We start from the raw sequence: 20,980 nt of genomic DNA, 5'->3' as shown, positions 1-20,980 counted from the left end.
TTAACCCACCTGAATATGTTTGTTGGATGGCTTCAACGTGGAAAAGAGAACGAAATACAGAAAGAAAAGTCGCTTACAAAATGAGATTGGATGAGCAAAAATGTAAGCAAATCTCTCTGTGTGGGCACATCGCCAAACACGTGAAAGACGTCTTCAAGAGTAACAAGAACTTTTAGAATCACGGTTTAAAAATCCTCTAAACGCCACATGCTGTGACACCTTTTAAAACCAGAAATGCTTGTAACAAATACAAAATGCATGTATAGTAGCCTACGTTATTTTATTAATGTGGCATGCTTTGCTTTTTTATGAATAGCTCGACTAAAGACAAACGTTACATTATTCATGGAATGTGTTATTTCTGTTATTTTAGCTGGACGTCGATCATATTTTATATATATATATATATATATATATATATATATATATATATATATATATATATATATATATATATATATATATATATATAAAACTACTTGTTTTCAGAACTTTCATTAAGTAACGTTCCCATAATGTCTGGAAAATTATGAAATTTAATGTTCCCGGTTCAGAAATAATGCTTTTGTAACTTATCGTGAACATCAGCGACTAACAAACATATTTTTCTTAACTGGGAACTGGGAAGTGCTTTTATTGAGAAATAAAATGAGTTCAGAGGCTCAGCATATAAAGCCACACAAACTTCGGAGTAAAGCAGCATCAGATCAGTGGGATCAGCAGCCGCACACATGACAGATTTATTTTTGCATACTAAAGTGTACTAAAAACATTCATGCTGTACATTTATGACAAAAAGTAAACACTTTTACATTCACTGCAAAAACTCCAAAAGTCCTGATAATTATTGCATCATTTGATTCGTTACAAACTCCCCGGAAAACTACCAAAGCTCAAAAAGAAACCGAAAAATATCAAAACCCTTTCAGAAATCACTTTTGCACAAGAACATTTCAAAAGGACATTCACTAAAATATATAGGAATAAATGTAAGATTTCCGTATTTGAACTGCATATAAGATTTCCATTGATTTGCGTGATAGTTTTAATATTAACAGACTAATAAACTTACTGTGATGTGTGTTTGTCAGTCATACATAAATGAAACAATTCAGATTTATGTAATAGTACTGATAAACTGATTTTATCGATTTCTTTTATTTATTTATTATTAATAAATCCAGTTTGTTTCAGTCTCATTGATTTTAACAGAACATTTCTTGTTCCATAGCCAGACACATTTTAACCTTGTTCATATTCTTTAACTTAAATGTAATTGTTTTACAATGAACAGATTTATGCTGATTAAACCTGCATTAATGCATTTTGAAAATCTGATTACGTAAATCAAATAAAATAGATGCAACTAGTCACTACTAAAATAGTTGTGTATGACTAATACCTACAGACCACATTAGGTTTATTATTTTAATATACAGTCATCAATATTGCCCTAAAACCGGTAGGAATCTGATTCTGCTAAAGAATAAAAATACTATAATATGTTAGAAGATGTTTAAGAATCAAGCTAAGTTAACATACTTGTTTATCTGAAAAACTATGATACAGACAATTCTTCTCCTCTGAAAATGTGTCTTCTGGGACGGGTGAAAAAATTTGGACTGCAATACCTAGTTGAACCACTCAGTGTCAATCCTACATACAGCACCTTTAAAACCTAGAACGTTATCATGGTATATGCAATTCCTGTAGAAAAATCTTATATTTGTCTTAAATATTTTGTGATTGGGATAATTGTGATTTTTAATTGTAAATGTTTAAAATGAGGAGAACGTGAGCAACATCTTCATTCTCCATCAGCTTTAATGTCCAAAAGTTTACAATTTCCTTCATGACCTATTAAAAAACCTTTTATTCTCGGTCATATCAAACACATATTCAAGTATGAAACGGTGAAAGAGCAACAGAGCACCAGCTGAAATCAAACAGTCAGTCTTCATCTTCACTGATCCGCTTCGGTTCAGACTAGTCTCGTTCTCTTCTGTCTCCGGTTCAGTCTTCTACCTTTCTTCAGAACAAGTTTGTTTTTAATGAATCCTCGTTTCCTCCTGCAGCCCTGCGCAGATCTACAGCGTTAAGACAACATCAAGAGACCTAAAGAACTGCGAATGAGACATAAATACCTTTCTGGAGGAGAGTCTGTGTGTGACTGGAGGTCTGCGCTCCAGCGGCTGTCTGTTCTCCAGATCTTTGACTTTATAGATCCGAACGAGCCAGTGCTCCGAGGTGAAGGCTTCCTCCAGGTGCTTCAGCTTCACGTCTTTGTTTCCGATCTCGGCGTTTCGAGTCCGGTCGAATCCTGGAGGAGTTCTGAAGTCCAGCTGAACAGAGAGGAAGACGTCTGACACACGAGCCTCAAACACGCCGCAGAATGAGATCATGTGACCAGAATCACCTGCATTTCTCCGGAGCGATAGTAAGACATCTTATACATCAGAGAGTTGAGCAGCGCTGGAGACGCAGCTTTATCCACCCTGAACTCTCCCTGAGGTGTGAAGAAATCACTCTCCTGAACACACACACGCACACACACACACACACACACACACACACACACACACACACACACACACACACGCGCACACACACACACACACACACACACACACACACACACACACACACACACACACACACACACACACACACACACACACACACACACACACACACACACACACACACACACACACACTTCCTGTTTAATTGCTTCTTTAGATCTTTATAGATATCATTTATATACTATTAGAGTATTTATTTGAATTTTGTTTTATTTTCAGTTTACATTGTTGTTTTTAAAATTATATTATATATTTTTTACATTTTGTTTTTAGATTTTTTTACAATTCAGTTTAGTTTTTGTCATTTTGATATGTGCTTTTGTAATTTTTATTAATGTTAATTTTAATTAATTTTTCAGTTACCGAACACAATTTGTAGTAGTTCATTTATAACTTAAGTTTATTTAACTATTTAACTGTTAATTTGGATTTAGTTCATTTTAATTAGTGGATTTAGTTACAGTAGTTTCTGTTAGTGCGTTCTGTTAGTTTAGTTAGTGGATTTATTTATTTACTGGGTTTAGTTAGTTTAGTTTGTGGGAATCAGTTAGTTTAGTAGGTGGATTAAGTTCATTTTAGTTACTGGTTTAGTTAATTTAGTTAGTGGGTTTAGTTAGTAGATTAAGTTAATTTAATGTGGGGTTAGTTAGTTTTAATTAGTGGGTTTAGTAAGATTTGGTTAGTTGGTTTAGTTAGTGGGTTCAGTTGGTTTAGTCATGCTGGAACTCACCCGCACGTCTCTAGGATGTTCTCCCTCAGCGATCCTCACCATCCACAGGAACTTGTTGATGTCGTCGCCTGAGTATCCGATCACCCCTCCGAAGATGATCAGCACATAGTCCACGTCCAGCAGCCTCATGATGTCATACGCCGTGCTCTCATTGGACGCCATGGCTTTGCCCACCTAAGAGAGCCAATCAGAGAGAGGCAGTCAGACTTCCTGTGGCGAAGCGTCTCTTCCTGTGGCCGGCGCGGCTCACCAGCGCGATGTGGCTGTTGTTCCAGGTGTTGTTGTCCACTAGCGTGGTTCTGTTGGCCATGCCTGCGATCTGATACCCATAATCCCACCAGCTCATGACACGAGCGTGTTGATCGGTGTTGAGTCGCAGCCAATAGTACGCCTCTCTGAAATCGTCCAGGATGCTGCGTGAGCTGAAACACACAGCAGGAGGGATGAGTGTGTGTGAGTTGACTGGTTTAAATATACTTACACAGTGAAAAATCATGACAACCCACTAGTGGACATGTGACCGGTCCTCGCTAGTTACAAGGGCTTATAAATCTGGCAAAGAGAGTGTGTGTGTGTGTGTGTGTGGGTGAGTGTGGGTGGGGGGTTAAGAGAGAGTATGTGCGTGCACGTGTGTGTGAGTGTTGTACCCGTCATGGTTGTGTGAAGCCAGCACGACACTGGGACTGGAGTAAGCGTTGCTGGTGACCCACGTGCAGTGAACGGTGAACATCAGCAGCAGCAGCAGCAGGAGGACCATCACCAGACTCCTGATGTTTGAACCCAAACCCTCTTCACACACGTGATGCTTACGCAGCTTACCAGCCTGAAACACACACACACACACACACACCAGCAGGGGGGATACACATGACTTTAACACACATGATCACTTGGACTCTTGAACAATAAAATGTAACTCTTAAATGTCAACCTGATTAACTTGAATTTCAGTGAAAAATCTGAATCTGAATCTTTGAATGATCTGAATTTTTGTTCTGTGATCCTCGTCGCACCTTATCATAGAGACTCCCAAAGTTCTTCCTGTCGTTTGTCGCCGGCGCGTCTTCAGCCGGAGGATCGTCCTGCTTGAGCTCGTCGCCCAGATAGCGCTCAAACACGCTGGAGAAACACACGGCCGACAGAACGCACACCACCGGCGTCAGAGTCAGCATGAGCCGCACCATCACACCGGCGAAATACACCGCGCTGATGCCGTACAGAACCACTGCAGAGACACACACACACCTGAGACACGCAGCACTGGACCTGAAGGAAAGCATCTGCGGCAGGGCACATACCGAACACGCGCTCTGCGCTGATGTTCCTGATGCAGAACCACAGGCCTGCTGGGAAGGTGCAGACCAGGATGTGAAGATCAAAGAAGAAGGAAACCCAGGTGGTGGGCTGATGCTCCGATACCGACGCGATGATCGGAATATGAATCTTAGCGTAGCTGCAGAAAAATACACATTAAACATTACCAGAGCTGCTGTACAGATACTAGCGCTTCAGAGGGATTCTGGTATGTTGCTATGCAGTTGCTAGGGTGTTCTATAAAGCAATAGCCCCAAGAAGCTGTAACCTATTTACTGTAAACCACGGCTTCATGAGGCTTATTACTTTTGTAGAATGATTATTAACAGAGTTACATAGCAAGGTGTCACAAAATAAAGTGCAATATTAATAAAAAAGTATTTTTCCGCCAAACAATACAGTTCCTCAGAAACGGTTGCCAATCAGAATCAAGGATCAGAACTGTTTTAAAAAGTGAAGTTTAGAATGTTGCTGTTTTTAAGAGTTTTTGATAAATAATTAAATGATAAGTAAATGCTTTAATTATCAGTGTATTTTTACCCCGTGTCCCAGAGGGAATAAAAGCGTCCGCTCCACGGAGCGATCCAACCTGAACACAAACACACATGATCATCAACATGTCATCATACGTGTCACATGATCATGTACCGCGGGAAACTGACCGATGCCACTGAAGTAAACGACACAAACAAACAGCAGCAGCGCAGCGACACAAACGAAGACAGAAAACAGAGTCTGTTTGTCCTGCAGCGTCAGTCTGTCTCGCAGGAACTGCAGGAACGAGTAGAGCTGCACGAGAATGAACACACCTGAACACACACACACACACACACACACACACACACACACACACACACATTAAATCAACACTGAATCAGCGTTTGGGTGTTTGTGACTCTGCAGCCAATGAAGACAGACTCACCGGCCGCTGCCATGTGTTCACTGGTTCTGATTGGCTGAAAACCAACAAAAGGAATCTGCATCGACAGAATCAGACCAATGATGTAGAACGTGCTGTACGCTGAGAGAGAGAGAGAGAGAGAGAGAGAGAGAAGAGAGAGAGAGAGAGAGAGAGAGAGAGAGAGAGAGAGAGAGAGAGAGAGAGAGAGAGAGAGAGAGAGAGAGAGAGAGAGAGAGAGAGAGAGAGATACGAGAGAGAGAGAGAGAGAGAGAGAGAGAGAGAGAGGAGGAAAGAGAGAGAGAGAGAGAGAGAGAGAGAGAGAGAGAGAGAGAGAGAGAGAGAGAGAGAGAGAGAGAGAGAGAGAGAGAGAGAGAGAGAGAGAGAGAGAGAGAGAGAGAGACAGAGACAGAAAGAGAGAGAGAGAGAGAGAGAGAGAGAGAGAGAGAGAGAGAGAGAGAGAGAGAGAGAGAGAGAGAGAGAGAGAGAGAGAGAGAGAGAGAGAGAGAGAGAGAGAGAGAGAGAGAGAGAGAGAGAGAGAGAGAGAGAGAGAGAGAGAGAGAGAGAGAGAGAGAGAGAGAGAGAGAGAGAGAGAGAGAGAGAGAGAGAGAGAGAGAAAGAGAGAGAGAGAGAGGAGAGAGAGAGAGAGAGAGACAGAGAGAGAGACAGAGAGACATAGAGAGAGAGAGAGAGAGATAAGAGAAGACTAATCAGAATGAATCAGAGTTCAGGTTGAGCTGTGAATGTTTGTGAATCTTAACTGAGACTCACCGATGTAAACTCTCTTACTGAAGCGTCGCATCAACAACAGAACAAACACGTGAAGAGGAATCAGATTAATGATGAAGACGTAACCGCCCCAAGCCGACACCTCAAACACACACACACACACACACACACACACACGGTTAGTCTGAATAAAGTCATTTGTGATGAAAACTCTGACATGAGGAGCAAACCAACAAACATAATTTCCCTCGTTGAAAAACACAGATTTTTACTGATCTGATTCGATCATGAGAAGAATCACAGAATCAATCAGCTTTAAAGAGTCAAATGAAAAAATGAACAAGATGAACACATTTGTGAATGAAAAAACATTAATGAATGAGACTGAGTTCATCATTTGAGAGATTCTATCGTGACAGAGTCTTCAATGCCCTTGAGAAACAGAAATACACTTTAACATACTTTTATAACTTTAAAGTACTTATTATGGAAACAACTCACTAAAAATATTGAATGTTAATTGATTTGAATGTAATGTTTTTTAGGCGCTAAACTCATAAAACATGTTCTGTGCAATTAAATAAAACAAAGTATTGTATGACAAAACAATAATTTTAACTATAAAGTAACAATTTTAATTTGACATTATTTTTTAAAAGTGCACGTGAAAGTCTAAGAAAATATACTCTCTTTATATATACCTAAGTGGCCTTTTATTTGACTAATATTATAATTTCTGCAAATACAGTTCAATAAAATAAAATAGAAGACTTTATTGTTTAATAATAGTTTTTTTCCTGTAGACACAGACTGGATTCAGAGCTTCATTCACACTCACCATGTAGAAATACGAGAGGCAGCATCCGACGGTCCAGAACACCGATCCAGTTTTGATGGACTTCACCTGAACAAACACAGAACCACTCACTTCCAGTTCAGCTCAAAAAACCATCTTCCTCCAGAGCTTCCTCTTACCCACAGGAAGTAGGTGAACTGCAGGGCGAATATGGCCACGGCCTCGTTATCGAAGGACCCGGCGACCGAGCGTGAGATGTATCCGGGGACGACGGCCATGAAGCAGGCGGACAGAAGCCCCGCCCCCTGACTCCACAGCTCCCGCGTCAGCAGGAAGGTGGCGATGGCGGTCAGAGCGCTGAAGACGGGCGCCAGGAACACGCAGACGTCCCGGATGTGAACGCTCAGGTGGACGAGGTTCAGGATGTAGTGAATCAGACCCGCGGTCACCATCAGACCAGGATAGACCTGCAGGAGCACACAGGAACCGCTCTGAGCTCCTCAAGAAGCTCCTCAGACGTGAAAGAACTCAGTCAGCACTCACCGTTCCTCCGACGATCCGCCCCAGAGGATACCAGGCTCTCTCATCAAACCAGTTGAGGAACTCGTAGAAGCCGCTGGTGCTCAGATGATGGGTGGATCTGTAATTAAACCTGTTCACAAACACACAAAAACACTCACAAGTGTTGCATATGCAAATGAGATGCAGAGGTTTTGCGCACGTCAATCAAGAATGCAACATCATTTATATGCTGTGTTTGCTCTTTTTCCAGGTCTGACAGCTGATCTGGAATCAGTCCATCATCACACATGTGCTATTATGACAGACTTTACATTCTGATGATGAAGCTATAAAGAGCTCATGACATAAACAAATAAACATCAATGCATTAATGGCATATAAATGAATGAATAAATGTCTTAAGTCGCTGGGGTACATTTATAGCAGTAGCCAAAAATACATTGTTTGGGTCAAAATTATTGAGTCATTAGGATAATAAGTAAAGATCATGTTCCATTAAGATATTTAATAAATTTCCTATGATCAATATATTAAAACTTAATTTTTAATTAATAATAAGCATTGATAAGAACTTCATTTGGACAGTTTTAAAGGCAATTTTCTCAGTTTTTAGATTTTTTGCACTCTGGTTCGAGATTTTCAAATATTGTCATATTCTAACAAACCATACATCAACAGCAAGCTTATTTATTCAGCTTTCAGGTGGTTTAAATCTCAATTATGAAAAATTGTTTTGTGGTCCCTGGTCACAAATGAACAAAAAGAGCTCATGACAAATAAATAAATGAATGCAGAAAGTAAAGATTAATTGAAATGTACATAAATAAATGAGCTTATAACAAAAATAAACAAACATACGGTATGAGTAATGACAGACTTCCTCGTCTTCTGAAGGCATGAGCTGTAAACAGTGACTCTGCACCTGCTCAGAGAGAGAGAACATGAACATCATCTGCATCCGTCTGTCTGGATCAGAGCAGCATCTGTGAGCACAACACGAGAACATCAAAAGCTTCTGGACACAACGAGGGAAACTCCCACTGAGCATCCTCACACACACACACACACACACAGGATGACAGGCTGAGTGTGTTTGTGAGCTGATCTCGGAGAACCCATTCCTCTGCTCTAGAGGTTGTGAAACCAAAGCTGGTAATCCATCACAGATGACACACACACTATTTTGGGACACTAATCAGTTTTCTGCAGTTTTCTGTGTCTATGACAGATCCTGTTGTACAGTCAAAGGTGTCAGAATGAGACTCTAAAACACAATCTGAATTTGAAATCGAACAGATATGAATTACAAAAAAATCTGATCTGATTTAAAAAGATAACTGAAGTTATACCAACAAAGTTTGTCTGGGTTAAAAAAAACTGATCTGATTAAAACTCAGTTGATATGAATTCAAAATCAAACTGACATCAAAAACACACTGATCTGAAATAAAAATCAAACTCAATCTTATTACAAACTAATTATAACTAACTGATCTGAAATAAACATGACACTGATACTGTGATTACAACTGATTTAAAATTCATAAAATTCATAAAAAATACAACTGATCTAAATTAAAGTGAATCCTAATAATAATGAAATTAATCTGAATTTAAAACTAAATAATTTGAACTTTTAAATATTCTAAACATTTTAAAATCTTTAAAATATTCATCCTATTTCTGTTGCATCTGAGTAAACAGCAAAAAACATATTTTGAGAATAAAGTTTGAGAGATGATTATGTCAGGGGTTTTATTTCTAAATTCATCATACACGGTACACATGCTGTTGTTCATTAGCCAACAGTGAAGTTTTCCTGGTTTAGTGCACACATTCAGTATCACCGCTTTAAACAAACCATAGTCCACATGAATCAGATGAAATGATGTTCAGATAACAGAACCAGAAAATTATGGCTATTACTCTATCTCTACCTGAACTGATCTCTGTGACGTCTATAATCAAACAGATCCAGGCCACAAGGAACATCAGCGGCTCATAACAACATTATGATCTTAACATGATTACCACACTCTGAGGGTCTTGAAATGTGAAATCAAAAGGAGCTCAAGATCCGAACGTTACAATAAATCACGTGAGACTAAAAGAGAAAGAGGAGGTAGAGTCATTCAATCTCAGTAAAACAGAAGAAATTTAGTCACGCCGTCTCCAGAGCTCACAGCATGAGGATGAGGATGGATGAAGGTTTTCAGACAGATGTTTCCAGCTCAGCATGAGTCCTCTCATTTCACGCTCAAACTCACACAGGGACGGCAAAAAACTCACAAAGTGCAAAAAACTGAATGGGAAGAGAGTCTAGAGAGAAATAACAGCCTGAATTCACCATGAACAAAGAGAAGAATGAAAGAGACAGACAGAGAGAGAAGAGGAGAGGAGGTGAAACAAATGTGATGGTCGACAGGTTCATATTTTTGGGGCAAAAACACACACAGAGAAACCCATTTCTACATTCTGGGCAGTTGAACATCAACCTCAATGACTCACAAAAGATGTTACAAGTTACGATTATGATTACATACTTATAATATTTAAGCTATTAGACAGAGAATAGACAATGAAGTGAGATTAAAGTGACTCTAAGAATAAGAGTTTATCACAAACGACACGAGGACGTTTGATCCATTCAAGACTGAATAAAACACCAGCGAAAGATCTCAGCTGTGCTCCACAGAAGAACAGAGATCAAACGCAGACGTCTGGCTCAATCTCCTGCGTCTCAGACGTACAAAGAGCCTGTAATCACACGTGTGTCTCCTCATTTTCTGAGTGAACTATTCCTTTAACTACTCTAGATTAACAAACGCCACGAGACACAAACCTGCCGTGACTAAATGAGCTTTATATTCATTAAAATAATTAAAAACGGTCACGCTTTAAAGCGCAGCAGCAGCCACAAACATCCTGATCGTGGTTTCTGTATTCAGAACAGACGTACAATGAGGATTTACATGAAAATAAAGCAGGTGGAGCATTACTAGTGCTTCATGCCGAGGATAACCACCATCTGTTAGAGAATAATCTGATTCGCTTGACGTGGAGAGATTCATTAATGATGGAGTTGGAAACTCTGTATGATCAGAAGAGACCAGCACCGGTTTCAACCTGATCAGAGATTCAGAGCTGGACTGAGATCAGTCAGAAGTGATTCAGCTCTTGATAAGATTCAATTCATCAACATTTGATTCATTTTACAGTCAGACATGTTCTGATCTGAAGAGATCATGAGGAATGTGTACTGAATACTACACACTACATCAGTGTCAGGAATTACTTCATTGAGGGATCATATTTTACCCGTAGAACAAAATTTGGAAGATAATCTTTGTTGCTTAACGGTGCCATATTTTTCCTACATTATAAACACACTGTAATACATTATTCATTTATATTTGATCAGAAAATTATGGAATTAAACTGAGGATAATTTTTCAGCTTATTGGGGGCATTTTTCTCCCATTTATGTAAATACTTGCAAATAATGCAAATAATTTTTGCATCGCCCATTTATGCAAATATTCTATTTATTTATAAATATATAAAAATGTATATATATATATATGTGTGTGTGTGTGTGTGTGTTTAGTCCTTTTGAATACAATATTTTGAATACAATATTATAAAATGTTGTATTGTGCACATAATAATGTTACATGTTTTCTAAAAAGTTAAAATGCAGAAAAAAAATAAAGGCTGGTTTTTGCTCCAAAGCCATGTCTTTGCTTTAAATATCTTGAGTATTTTTTGTGGTAGTTTTGCCCTGAGCACTGATTAAATTCTGACACAGCAATACTGCCTATTTATGTATTTATTTTTTAGCATTTTTATTTTTTATTTTTGGGAAGAGCCCAAAGGGATCATGAAAAGGCCTCGATCTGAGACTCTTTTTTATTTAAGTGTGCAAACTAATTTTTATATTTTTTTAACATAGTATGGGAAACAAACAGTATACAGCGTGCAATGAAAGCAGTCTCATTAAATAACGAGTTAAGAAATCACACACATCTAACCAGATTCTTCATAATAACGAGTCAGAATGACCATGAATTAAAGGATGCAGGCTTATTATTTGACAAATATCACCACAAACAAAAACAATCCCTCAAGCACATCTCAGGCTCATAAAGGGCACGCAATGACCCATCACATAACAAACACCAGCACAAATACAAACACTGTTTTCAGCCATAGGAGAAAATAATCATCATGACAACATTTTATTGATTGTATTGTGTGATGCAGTATAAACAAAGGACAAGAGATCTGTTTAGTGCATTATAAATATTAAAAACGAATAGTTATACAGAATAATTCTCTCCAGTCCTGTACATGCCAGCCACCAAATGAAGCAGAAATCAGATTAAAAACTCACAGCACGGAGCAGAAATATTAATTAAGATGAGGCTTAAATTAATAACAAGGGCTATAGGATTACTGTGGCATCAATCCTCGCAGCTAATACAACACCATTAAAAATGATTCTCTGTCAACCAAGCAAGCTTTCTGCGTACAGTTGATGTTGGATCTTATTGTTCATACATTTACAAATCATAAAAACAGCCAAGGTCAAGTTCAAACTTTATATTAGATGAGATATGTGACTAGCAGGTGTTAAATAACTGTATTTCACAAGGTCACAGAGAGATGTATACAGCTATAGAAAAAGAGCTTCAGTTTTACAAGGACACAGAGACATTAAAGCAAGCTGAATTATTGTGATATAATAAAAGTTACAAGTTAGCCATTGAGTCTGTTCTTCAATAGAGCTCAATCTTTAAAGCAAAATCAACAGAAAAGCATTCATTATTTTTTGCATGGGGAAAAAACAAAGCCTATTTTTAGGGCCGTGTAAGTGAGTGTGAAATCTAAATGAACTCGGTTAACGCTCTCAATTACATGCACACAAACAGGAAGTGGAGAGAGGAACGACTGCAAGTTCAGGACTGCTGAAAACGACTGTAGGATATCGATTGTCTTTTGAGCAATGGCCTCCAGAACAGAACCTCAAGGACAAACTAAAGAGAAACTGAGCGCACAATAAACGAGCTCTCATTTATTACCAACCGCAGAGAAAAAAAGAGAAAAACAGACAGAGAGTGAAAAGAGAACAAGAGAGAAAGAGCTGCGCACTGTGCAGTATATAATGCATAAAACATACCGTATTAAAAAAACATGAAAACGAATACATAAAACAATGTACAGTACATCATTTTGAGGCACGTGTGAGTTATTTGGCATTTTTAGTTTTGGTCAAAAATGTCTTTCAACGGGAAAAGACATAAAATTATGAAAATTATAAAAGAAAAGAAAAGGAATTTATTAACACCAAACCAGCAAAAAAATGCTATTTGGCAAACTGAGGGTAGTAAAACTTCCAATAAAATTTAATTCACTGCATAAAGATGTATATAGACTAAATTAAATAATATTTTAGTTTTAACAACATAAAAACATAGCTATACAAGCAATTTGACAGTTGACAGAAAAACTACAATTCTCCAGGACAAGTCTTTCTAAAAATGCCCGTTATTGATTTTTTTGAAATAAAAACCTTGTCTAATACAATTTAAACCAGAACAATCCAATAAAATATGCCGTATAGTCTGTCATATTCTCAAAGCGGAGCATGAAATGAAGACTTTTGTGAGTCGAATCAAATCGATATGTGCGTGATGACGACTGCTCGAGCCCTAAAGGGAACCGCAGGATGGCAGAAAGAATAATAATGTCTCTACCTAGACAGCATTTTAAGGCGTCACACGCGGCGTCAAATGTAAAAGGCTGGACAGTCGAAATAACGCTGAATTATAAGGGAGCTGCCTGTGCTCACTACACCCCTAAAACAAAGCTTCCTTCTCGGAATCAGCGGTTCAAAATGTTCTTTATAGTACAAAAACGTTGTTTAGATCAATAAAGTGTTCTTCACGCGCACAAAAGAGGGTGCTTTAGGAAAAGTACACTTCAAGGCTTTTTGGGGTACAAAAAATGTGTTATATTGCATCAGTGAGAACAAAAAAAACATTTTAGAAGCTTTATTTTTTTAAGGTTTTGAGAGAGTTACTTCATGCAACAAACCACCGCAAGACAGAAAGAGAGAAAGAGAACTGCAAAACAACGTGAAAATGCCAGAGGCAATCACAAATGAAGAAATAAACAACAGCAGGAGAAGAAGAAACTGAGAGGCACTCGGACTGAATTTCACCTCATTGACTCAGATGATCTTCAGGGGCTGAAGAAGCTCAGGTAGAGAGCATCTTCAGCTGTTTCAAAGAGTTTTTTACTGGTTTATTCTACCATAAGCAGAACATTTAGAGTAAAAATGGTCTTTGTGTAGCATAAAACCTCTGAACTCACTAACAGTCATTACCTGATCACTAACATTTTTTAGAGCTCAACATGAAGATTTCTTCTTATTTTGTGCATTTATAGTCTGAAGATTAAATATTAAATAAAACAAGACATGTAATCAATTATAGACCCAAATGGTATATTACATTTTTTAATTCCAGAAACTGAATGTTAATACCAATTTTGTGAAGGTTTATTTTTTTAGTGCATGACATGAGCCGGAAAAAAATAATTGGGTGTAAAACGCTGATGTAGTTCTTGATATCTTAAAATTGTATTCATGCCCATGACTCTTCCAGGTCTAGAAATCAGACTTCATCTTATTTATTCAGGTTTCCAAAGACTTTTTCTTGGCAGTTTTTTGAGGGAATTAATTAAAATAAATAACATTACATCAGCTCGTAAGCTGTTTTAACTTATTTAAATGTTCCTCTTTTTTGTCTTTATTATGAATCATTTTAAGTTGCGTCCATTTGAATTTAGGGAGATATATATAGAGATTGATTTGGCTGAGAACAGTGCACATTATATATTCTCGCTGAGTCTCCTGAGTTAGAAAGATTCAAGAGAAACTTCAAAGAACTTCTGTGACATCAAGTGATTTACAGTGAAATCTCTTCAAACGTCTGAATATGCCGACAAAACAGATCCTTTGAAATGCATGCATCTGAAAACCTGATGAATGACAAATGAGTGTTGATGCTCTAAAGTAATACTTTTTCAAAGCGTTTACCATAGCAGGAAGAAAACACTGTCAGCAATTCACTTTTGTGCTTCTATTCGTTGAAAAAGATTCCCAAATCGCCGTCACGGTCAGCTGTCCTCTAACTGTTTGTTATGTGCTGTACATTTCATGACTTTAATTCATTTTTGGATTATTAAAATTTAATTTAACTATGAAAATTTTAAACACAGAACGTTTAGGAAAAATTAAATGAATTAAATTGAATTAATTAGACATGAGTTTTGAACATTACAACTTAATTAAACCACTAAACAGAATTCTGAAGGACATAAAATGGATTTCGTTGGAACCTTCATTCTGTTCTTCATAAGCAATCATCCATTCCAACTCAGCATGCATGCATTGATCTGTCTATACTCCAGGAATCGTTTTCTTCTCCATTTTCCTCCATCACTGTCAGTTTTCTTGTTCCTGTGGGTCTGATCCGGCTCAGTCTGATGTCTGTGTTTGACTGACAGTCTGCCAACCAGCAACACATGGCACTGACAAAACACACAGTCTGTGAGCCACCAGAGATGATGTCATTATAGTTACACACACACGCACACACTCATACTAGAGCAACATGCCCAACAAAGTGCCAGCCTACCAGCTTAGACAAGTGTTTATGCCAGAAAACAGAATCACAATCTTCTTTGCCAAAGAAAGACAAAAAAACACACACACACAAGACACTGAACATCCCATTTATGACTTAATTCTTTTTCCTAGACAGCAATGGCATTAAATAGAGACCAAATGTAGAAAAAAAATCTCACATGAAGCTCTTCTAGAGTCTCTATGAACTCAAACATTTCTCAACATATTCATTTAGCTCTAGACTCTTACTGTATTTGTGGATGTCTTAGGAGACAAAGATAATACTTAAAGCTGATGACTTTTATGATGTTGTTTGTTTCAGTCAGAAACCGCAAAGACAAACATAAGAGGATTCGGTCAAAGAGCGATTCATTTTCAGAACGAGCGAACGGCTCTTCGGAGAAGCTCTGAAGGAGAGAATCAATCGCCGAAGCACCGGAGGCTTTCTGCTAACAGAGACTAATGAAGCTGTTTATCATACGAACCCAGAGCCGCTCACAGATGAACAAACGCTCAGTTTTTGCCCTCGGCGTGAGTTTAAGCGCTCAGAGAAGGCTGCTCACACTACAACAAAACACCAGATGATTTCTGAGAGACTGATTTCTGCTGGAACTTTGAAATTCTGGATTTGGAACTTAAGAGCTTGAATTCTAAATCCAGAACACCAAAGTCAAACTAAAATTGCATTCTTACATTCAAACTCACGCTTCAATTTAAATTCAAATTGTGATTAAACGAATTCAAATGTAAATTAGAATTTTTTAAATGTAAAAAACGCTGTGCGCACGCTCTGCAGAAGGATACAACAAATTCATGAAGCACTCCGCAAAAAAAGACATAATCTAATAAATATTTATATTTTCATCAAATAATACGCACAGGATTATGCGAGGACAGAGTGTGCCGTTTTGAAGGAGAACGACTTCAAGCCAAAACAACAAACAAACAGTCTCGAGGTGTGCTGTCAATCATGACCCTAGTCCCAAGATGCATATTGCAGAATTTTACTGAGGTTGCATGTGTTTTAGACTGCAGTCTAATGTCTATGTAACTGTCTATAGTCTATAGTCTATAACCGCTCATTAACCTGTTACAGCGCATAGCATGTGTCATAACAGTTCAACAACTCTATTATAATTGTGACAAGATATAATTAATCTTTTGTTTATGGGTAAAACGCATTCATTTATGAAATGAGGTGAAACAGCAGTAGCTCTTTTAAGCTTATTCTATTACTGAGGAGAAACGTGCAATTAATACTTTAGCAATCATTTACAAAAATTGATCTTATAAGCAGGTCTTTTACATTCTGACCTGATTTACTTTACTAATCTACAGTTTGAATTCAATCCAACCAATCGGCGGATTAAACGGTGGAGAAAATCCATATTCGTGTGTTATCAGGGAGAACAGACCGCAGCGCTGTTTCTAACAGCTACTTAATCAATACTGGTTAACTATCTGTCTCGCCGAGCAGCAGGAGGAACTGGATGTTTGGCAAACAAACCGCAGGATCGAGCCAGAGCGCCTTCTCCATCCATCTTCGTCTCATTCTCTCTCCTCTACTCATGTGTGAACACAAACACAGAGTCCGAGCAGAATGTATTTTTTTTTCTCTCGATCAAATTAAGAGCATTAGATGCGAGGTAAACACGACAGCGATGCTTCATTTTGATAGAGATCAGAAGATTCTCCAGCCTGAAAGTCCACATAATTACAGATTTTCTTTCTTAATACATCTTCCTGGTCTTATTGTGAATGTTTCAATGCCTTCTTTATACAAAAGTAATAACTTTTTGGCTCTCTGTAAACAAAGACCTTCAGTTACGCCAGATAATAACAGCAGACAATCTGATCCACTTCACTTCATCTCATTGTAGTATCAATTAAGAACATCTTGAAATGAATATGAACTCAATCAAAATAATAAAAAAATGAACATGCATTTGTAAACAGAAAAGAACAGATTGCTTAAAAAAATTAAATGTAAAAAGTCTCTTGTTTGTGCAAAAATCGATTGTTTCATTTTTGAGTAAATATTTTTTTTCTCTAATGGCCTTCCATGCTCACCATGTCAACGTCTACACAACTATCTGACCTGTTAAAATATTAAATCTAATGCACAGTAAGATGCATAAATCAAACCAAAGAGAACCCTTGCTAACAAATTCTGTTAAATGAATAAATTACATTTGGATTGCTGAGAAAACCCCCTAAACATACAGGTGTTTAAACACACCTTATCTCTGGAGTTAAAAACCAATGAGTTTCCCTCAATACAGACTGTCTCTCTGAACACACTCTACTGCAGCTCTGACAGTTAACGCACAACAGATTAAATACACAATACAAGATGACTTTTACAGTTATCAAGAGTTTTAAGTGTGTTTCGAAGAAAATAGAGCGCTGTCAGGACAGAAAGTTGCTCACCACGGATCAAACTCATGGATGAGGCTCTCGAAGCGGATCACCGCGAACAGTCTGGAGATGAATCCGCACACACACGCCAGGAAAAGGATGGTGAGAGACAGCAGACAGCGCCATCCAGCCGGCTGAGATAATCCGCCTTTTCCTCCACCTCCACCCGCGGCGCTGGAGCGGCTGAACCCGGGCGGAGAGCATCTGCGGTGAAGCTCCGTCATGTTCTGTCAGGATGAGCGTCTGTTTATTCTCTGATATTCACGAGAATCGGTTCAGTCGGCGGATCCTCACATCATCATCATCATCATCATCATCATCCTCATCTGACAGTCAGCGCGGTTCGGATCCGACTGAGAACAAAATCTGCGTCCAGATGCCGAATTCCAGACTGAATCGTTCATTTGAAACGGTTCTTTGTAACGATTCAGTTGAACCGACTCACATTTCCTACAAACTCTACCGTATCTTAAAGATGCTTTCTTTGGAATGTATGACTACCCGAAAGAAAATACAGGAAATATTACATAATTAATTTATGTATTCTGTTAGCTAAATTTCATATTCATAACATTTTACTGGCTCTAAACCTCTGTTTTCTTTGTTTAAAGTTGATTTTGACAAATATATGGAAACTATCCATAACTAAAGCTATGAAAACGGTATCGCTGTATTCATCCTTTGGGTCTTAAGATATACATTTATTGTTTTATGGGGTTTAGCATAGGCATAGGCTATTTTACAAAATATTGTCAGAACTAAAGTTTAGCATTGTCTTTTTAAGAACAGTGGACTTTTCTGTGTGTAACACTTTTATTTTACAGTTAACAAAATTAAATAATGAAATACATTGTGGGAATCACTGCTTAAGCTCAGTTTCATAACATATTAAATTCTGATTTGTTTGAATATCACATATATAATCGACATTAAAAAACAACACGCAAACATAACTCTAGTGTCACATTGGGTCAAACAAATCCTGAATCCTTATAAAACTGTGTATCAATCTATTTTTGCTTATTTTTGAGTAAGTCCTTAAGTTTTCTCTGCCAGTCTTCAACACATGTTTCTATTGTAGCTCTTGAGCAGGGTTCAGGATGCCGGAAGATCTTGAGGAGGTCAGCTTTTATATTGAGTTGACATGCTATAGGGTCATTTGAGGCCATGCTGGTTAACTCCTGCTCTCTGGTCTGCTGCAAAGGATATGGAATATTATTGCAAATTATATCTTGTCTAGCGTACAACAACTTGCGGATCTCGTGAATCACAACCATGGCTTTGTCCTCCCTTCTGTTTTTCTCAATGCTTCTGCTTAAGCAATTGATTTCATCTGTTATTCTCTTTTGCAGGAACCATTCTGTAAAGAAACAAAGAGTACTGTCAGTGCAGAAAGGTGATCTATAGTCTTTCATTAAATCTAAAGAATAGCTAAAATGTGTCCTAGAAAAGAAAATTTAAAAATGGACACAAAAGTACAAAACATTTTTTCAGAATGCAGTGCTTACGGTACAGTGCGAAGCCAGACAGTGAAAACAGTGAAAACAGAGTCCAGCTCCAGTTATCATCTCCACCTTTTCCAGCTGCTCCGATATTCTTTTTATTTCTTTGTGCATTCAGATCATTCATTTTGACTGATTCGAAAACTAAAACAAAGTCGGAAGACAACAACTTCAGTCTTTTATTTGAACTTGCTCATGGTTTGTCAAATCACTTTCACTTAAAACAAAAAAAAAATCACTGCAAAAACGTTGCCACACATTAGGTGTGGCTTTATATCTTTACAAAACCTTGGTACGCATGCTGAATATATTTCTATTTTATGTTTAAATTATTTCAAGCCATCATAAAACATGCAAGATGAACTTACCTTTCCTTTAAGTATCCAAACAGACTGAAAGTTTTAATGCTGTGATTCCTCATGAATCTTTTCCTGGCTTTCCACTCTGAGCTATTTATTCAACACTGGTCAAACTGGTTTTACAAATGCAACGCTTATTTAAATTCCCCCAGCTCCACCCTGCCTCTGGTCTTATTTTCCAAGGCGAAAAAGGATTGCATACTTATTTTGACATCACAACTAATAGCAAAATTGGTAAACACACATTTCTGCGTGAATAAGTTTTACAGTATTATGCACACAATATAAAGGGGCCTTTATATTAAAAAACAGCAATTCATAGATTGCTTAACTAAAGCAATTAAAGCAGTTATAACAAAGGGGAAGCCGTGACAACAAAGCAGAGTACCCAAATGCAAGGCTTTATTAAGAAACATGACCAAAATGGCAGCAAACAGTTAAAAATAAGATAACCATCCAAAGATCAAACGCTAAGAAACATTCGGTCACAAGCAAAGACCAGCCCTGTGTCCCAAAGTGCATCTATTTACCTTCATCCACATCAGTCTACTCTGTCTGCATTAAACATTACTACTACCATCAGGATGGATATCATGCACTGTGGGTAGAAGGCTCTGCTACTTTTAAAGTCCTTCTAATGTGAGACAGCTGTGTGATGATGAGATCTGATGAGAGACAGTTGATGCGTTAAGTCTGTGCAAAGGATTATGGGAAATGGATTCCTGGTTAAAATGGTAAGAGTCTGGAGTGGAGCGCCCTCTAGCGAAGCTCAACACTGAACATATACTTTGCAATTAATTTTTCACTCTAAAACACACCATTAAACCAGAATTAAATACTATCTTGCTATTAGTTTGGTTCTGTTCTTGTATAGTGCAACATATAAATCGTAATAACATAAATTACATTAAAAGAGATCATGTCTAAATTATATTAAAATTTAAGTAGCGGGCATATTAGGTGTATTTGATTTTAGTTTTTGCATGTGCTAGGCCTATGTCCTCCATCCAGAATGGCTCAGCGGATGTGAGAGTAACGGTAGTTAAAGGAAGTGAGAGAAAAGTGTTTATAACATTTGAAATAAAATGCATTGATCACTATGGTAAAACTTTATTCACCACCTGGAGCCATGTGAGGTGCGTTTAATTATGGATGGATGCACTTTTTTGACTTGTTCTGGACTGAATTTTTAATGTAACTCTGATTCGATTTGTCTGAAAGAAGAAAGTTGTATACACCTACAGGATGCATTGAGGGTGAGTAAATCATTTTTGGGTGAACTAATCCTTTAAAATGAACTTATTTTATTTGGACACAATCAATAGAGGACAAATCTACAAACTGAATCACTACAAGGCATTCCTGACTGATAGACTCACCCTCCAACCAAACATGTCCAACAAAATCACAACTGATGCATCTTATCTTATATCATAT

At 37.8% G+C, this 20,980-nt stretch overlaps 1 protein-coding gene and 1 long non-coding RNA gene across 3 annotated transcripts; both read right to left on the bottom strand.

The window, feature by feature from the left end:
• Positions 1–601: 601 nt before the first annotated feature.
• LOC122335144 (dolichyl-diphosphooligosaccharide--protein glycosyltransferase subunit STT3B-like) lies at positions 602–18,068 on the bottom strand. 2 transcript variants are annotated; one of them, XM_043232910.1, is made up of 17 exons: positions 17,695–17,841; positions 8,430–8,493; positions 7,593–7,701; positions 7,229–7,516; positions 7,092–7,157; positions 6,296–6,395; positions 5,549–5,647; positions 5,289–5,435; positions 5,167–5,215; positions 4,611–4,765; positions 4,326–4,537; positions 3,960–4,135; positions 3,563–3,734; positions 3,313–3,486; positions 2,417–2,530; positions 2,145–2,342; positions 602–2,077 (listed from the first exon to the last, which is right to left on the bottom strand). In XM_043232910.1, the coding sequence occupies exons 1-17, from the start codon at positions 17,708–17,710 to the stop codon at positions 1,982–1,984; spliced, it is 2,235 nt and encodes a 744-aa protein (XP_043088845.1). In that variant the 5' UTR covers positions 17,711–17,841; the 3' UTR covers positions 602–1,981. The 2 variants fall into 2 exon arrangements, with proteins under 2 accessions (XP_043088845.1, XP_043088844.1); XM_043232909.1 differs by lacking the exon at positions 8,430–8,493 and having other exon boundaries at positions 17,695–18,068.
• Positions 18,069–18,488: 420 nt separating this feature from the next.
• Positions 18,489–19,644, bottom strand: LOC122335282. The gene is made up of 3 exons (XR_006248947.1): positions 19,553–19,644; positions 19,191–19,328; positions 18,489–19,042 (listed from the first exon to the last, which is right to left on the bottom strand). It is a non-coding gene; the product is annotated as an uncharacterized LOC122335282 (long non-coding RNA).
• Between the last annotated feature and the right edge of the window lie 1,336 nt (positions 19,645–20,980).

This window comes from Puntigrus tetrazona, unplaced genomic scaffold (genome assembly GCF_018831695.1).
Source record: "Puntigrus tetrazona isolate hp1 unplaced genomic scaffold, ASM1883169v1 S000000746, whole genome shotgun sequence".
Classification (NCBI taxonomy): domain Eukaryota; kingdom Metazoa; phylum Chordata; class Actinopteri; order Cypriniformes; family Cyprinidae; genus Puntigrus; species Puntigrus tetrazona.
This window is presented reverse-complemented; position numbering and strand designations above follow the sequence as displayed.

Coding starts and splice junctions, on each gene's coding strand:
- LOC122335144 (XM_043232909.1), bottom strand. CDS start 17,906: ATGACGGAGCTTCACCGCAGATGCTCTCCGCCCGGGTTCAGCCGCTCC. Junction 6,396..7,091: donor GCCTCTCGTATTTCTACATG/GTGAGTGTGAAT, acceptor TGTGTGTTTGAG/GTGTCGGCTTGGGGCGGTTA. Junction 3,487..3,562: donor ACAACAGCCACATCGCGCTG/GTGAGCCGCGCC, acceptor TGGCTCTCTTAG/GTGGGCAAAGCCATGGCGTC.